Source organism: Sceloporus undulatus, unplaced genomic scaffold (assembly GCF_019175285.1).
Source record: "Sceloporus undulatus isolate JIND9_A2432 ecotype Alabama unplaced genomic scaffold, SceUnd_v1.1 scaffold_3107, whole genome shotgun sequence".
Classification (NCBI taxonomy): domain Eukaryota; kingdom Metazoa; phylum Chordata; class Lepidosauria; order Squamata; family Phrynosomatidae; genus Sceloporus; species Sceloporus undulatus.
In genome coordinates this window covers 138-4217 of record NW_024806027.1, presented here as the reverse complement: position 1 = coordinate 4217, position 4080 = coordinate 138, and the positions used below count along the sequence as shown (strand labels likewise).

General features: G+C 46.5%; 1 protein-coding gene across 1 annotated transcript; it reads right to left on the bottom strand.

The window, feature by feature from the left end:
• Nucleotides 1–268: 268 nt before the first annotated feature.
• LOC121918021 (ceramide synthase 1-like) lies at nt 269–3795 on the bottom strand (the record flags this gene model as incomplete). Its single annotated transcript, XM_042444137.1, has 2 exons — nt 269–416; nt 3634–3795. Coding segments are annotated over 2 exons (310 nt in total), but the record flags the coding sequence as incomplete, so codon positions are not given.
• Between the last annotated feature and the right edge of the window lie 285 nt (nt 3796–4080).

Below are 4080 nucleotides of genomic sequence, written 5' to 3'. Positions count from 1 at the left end.
GGGGGCCCAAACCGGACCGTGACCGGGAGGGGCCCCCCAAAACCGTGTTGGTCAGGGGGGGGGGGGCCGTGCTATGGCAACCCTATCCTTCCTCAATATGACATCCCCTCAAATACTTAAACAGGGTTATCATATCAATTCTGAACCGTCTCTTCTCCTGGCTAAACAGACGATATGTCCTTAAACTTGCTAGAGCCCCACACGCATGAGGGTGTGTATCATGTTAATGGCCAAAGCCACTAGTGCCTTGCCAATCTTGGCTACTCACCAAGAACCAGTAGATATTCATCAAAGTGAGGATGAGCAGCAAAGTATTGAAGAAAAAGTAGAAAGGAATGTTGGGCACCGTCTGGAGGCTTGTGTGGCATGTGGCGTACAGCACCTTGAGGGGGAACCAGTATAGTCGGAACCAGAACCTGGACAAAGAAGAGAGCATGTCGGAAACTGTGCCTTTTATTAGCACACTTTTACACTGGGGTGGAAGGATCTATGTGGCACAAAAGCAAGGGACGGAGGCTCGGGGGGTCATTTGTTGCTGTGTGCCTTCAAGTACAGTAGTTTCCGACTTATGGTGACCCAAAGGCGAATCTATCACAGGGTTTTCTTGGCAAGATTTGTTCAGAAGGGATTTGCCATTGGCATCCTGTGAGACTGAGAGTGTGTGACTTGCCCAAAGTCTGCTACTGGGTTTCTATGGCCAAGCGGGGAGCTGAAACATAGTCTCCAGAGTCACAGAGTCAACCCATTATGCCACGCTGGCTCTTTTGGGGGTCATATACCCCTGCAAAATAATTCACTATTTATTATCTCCAAGTGTCTTCCTAGGGGACTTTTTGCCATGAATCTGTCTCCCTCCGCTGGCCATTCCAGGCTCCAGGGAAAGCCTTTTTAAAACAACTTTCTTAACCAAAATGGTCCAAAAACATGGTGAACGTGCCCTCCATGTCCCCTGAAGGAGTTGACGGGACATTTGGGTTCCAACAAAATGGACTGAGGTGCCTAGAAGGTCATGAAATCTCCAATGGCTACTACGAATGAGGCTGCCCATATTTAGGCCAACTCTGTGTGTGTGTGTGTGTGTGTGTGTGTGTGTGTGTGAGTTTGTGTGGTTGTGAGTGATGGACCTGTTGGTTGCACTGAAGGGCTGGTGGGCTGCCTTAGAGCAATCTGAACAGGTCTGGAAAACATTTCTGACCTAGAATCATAGAGTTGGAAGAGACCACAAGGGCCATGCAGTCCAACCCCGTTCTGCCATGCAGGAAATCTCAATCAAAGCATCCCTGACAGATAGCCATCCAGCCTCTGTTTAAAGACCTCTAAGGAAGGAGACTTCACTACACTTTGAGGGAGTTTGTTCCACTGTCAAATAGCCCTTACTCTCAAGAAGTTCCTGCTAATTGGAGCTGGAATCTCTTTTCCTGGAGTTTGCATCCATAGTTCCATGTTCTAGTCTCTAAAGCAGCAGAAAACAAACTTGCTCCCTCCTCAATGTGACATCCCTTCAAGTATTTAAACAGGGCTCTCATACCACCTCTTAACCTTCTCTTCTCCAGGCTTAACATCCCCAGATCCCTAAGGTGTTCTTCATAGGACATGGGTTCAAGACCTTTCACCATTTTAGTCGCCCCCCCTTTGGACACATGGCTCCAGTTTCTCAATGTCTTTTTCGAATTGTGGTGCCCAGAACTGGACGCAATATTCCAGGTGGATCCTGACCAAAGCAGAATAGAGTGGCACTATTACTTCCCTTGATCTAGACACTATACTTCTATCGATGCAGCCTAAAATCACATTGGCCTTTTTAGCTGCCGCATCGCACTGTTGGTCTACTTTGACTCCCAGATCCCTAGACACTATGCTTCTATCGATGCAGCCTAAAATCACATTGGCCTTTTTAGCTGCCGCATCACACTGTTGGTCTACTTTGACTCCCAGATCCCTTTCACACATATAATTCTTGTTCAGCCAGGCATCCCCCATCCTGTATCTGTGCATTTCATTTTTCCGCCCTAAGTTCAGTACCTTACATTTCTCCGTGTTCAAGTTAATGTTGTTAGCTTTGGCCCAGCTTTCTAGTCTATTCAGGTCATTTTGAATCTTGATCCTGTCCTCTGGAGTATTAGCTACCTCCTAATTTGGTGTCAGCTTGCACATTTGATAAGTGTGCTCTCAGTTCTGTCCAACAAGTCATTTATAAAGGTGTTGAATAGCCCTGGGTCCAGACAGAGCCCTGTGGGACCACTGGTCACTTCTCACCAGGATGAAAAGGAGCCATTGTATCACCCTTTGGGTTTGGCCAGTCAACCAACTTCAAATCCATGTAACAGTTTACCTTTTCTATCCACATTTTTAAAGGCCTGTTGGCAAGATTCATGGGAAACCTTGTCAAAGGCCTTACTGAAACCTCTTGGTTGCCAGCATTTTAGGTGGTAGGTTTACGTTTTTCAAAAACTGCAATTATATATTAGAGAAATATCTGCACCACGTGTTTTGCTAAATATTTTAAAAATTAAACTGTAATAAATTTTACAGGTGGAAACTCAATTTTTTCCCCTAAAAAAATGGAAGAAAGCGAGGTAAATTTACATGTGGCGAACCTCCCTCTACGTTTCCAGTGATGGTTTTCATATTAACTCCATTGCCATGGCTATTCCCACATGGGTCAGAATACTCCAGGAACAGGCTGGAATATTCTGGCCCCGAAACTGCCCCAAATTCCCCCCATTTCCTGGGCACCCCAGAGCAATGCCAGTTGGCTGTTCATATGAGTGTCCACATATGCCAGCCAGCACAGTGACGGGTGGATGTTTATATGTCTGCCCACCACCATGCCATGGACCCACTGCTACCACACATCAATTACCTGCCACTGCTATGTCTTCTCTAAAGGCGCCCTTCACATCCCACCTTTCTACACTCATGTGGCCAGGTACGCCTTTCCAATGCCAGATGCCATAGCAGGACCTTCAGAGAAGATGCAGCAGTGGCAGCAGGTAGGAGATGTGTGGTGCCATCTGTTGCCACAGTTTCCTGCAATAGCAATAGCATTTACATTTCTACATCACTTTATACTGAACTAAGCATTCTTTAAGCAGTTTACAACATGTAAGCCTATTGCCCAAAACAAACTGGGTATTCATTTTACTGACCTATGAAAGAACAGAAGGCTGAGTAGACCTTGAAGCCCCTTGGGATTGAACTCACAATGTTGTGGCTGCAAGTACTAGCACTTAACCACTTCACATCCTGGACTCCTTGGCAAACAGACAGGGTTTTTTGGACTGGAATAAGGCCCTCTTGAGCCAGGATTGGACCAGGACCAATGGATCAGAGTCTGCTTTGGCTGATCCCAGTCTAGGGCTAATGGCCTGTGTTGTCCAGATAGGACAATGCCAGGCTGGGGGAAACTTGGGTCTTTTGGCCCATCAGTACAGGCCCTCAGACTTATAAAGGCAGCTATGAAGGAACCAGACAAGATCCTCTAGTGTAAAGATAAGCATGGAATACCAAAGTCTAGATGGTCCATGCCATCATATTTCCAATTCCTATGTATGGTTGTGAAAGCTGGACAGTGGATCCACGACTGCTGCCAGATGCAGATACAACCAGGGAGTTGAGAGGAGTTAAACTCACCAGGTGACGCCAAAGGAGACACAGCCGGCATTGGAGATAATGTCGTTGATCCGGTGGTAGACCCCATTGCGGTACTTGAAGTAGACGTTCAGCTTGGTAAACTCCAGCTGAACGTCACTGATGTCATGGAGGAACAGGACGAGAATCCCAACATTGTGGTACCTACGGGGCAAAGTGTGAGACAGTCAGGCAAAGGTACAGGAAGTTGATCTAGAATTCTAAAAGCAGGTTGAATATACACTGCAGTCTTTTGCAGTCGGATGTTTTCAGTTTCACTCCTTGACTTTTCTCATTTAACAAAGGACAAGGGAGCAAATGATGGAAAACTGTCTGCCTGGGGAAGAGGGATTTTTTCTTGTTTGGCTACAACTCCCAGGATCTTGCAGTCAACATGGCCTGGGAGGATTCTGGGAGCTGTAAGGAACATTTCCCTCTCTCTGAATTATT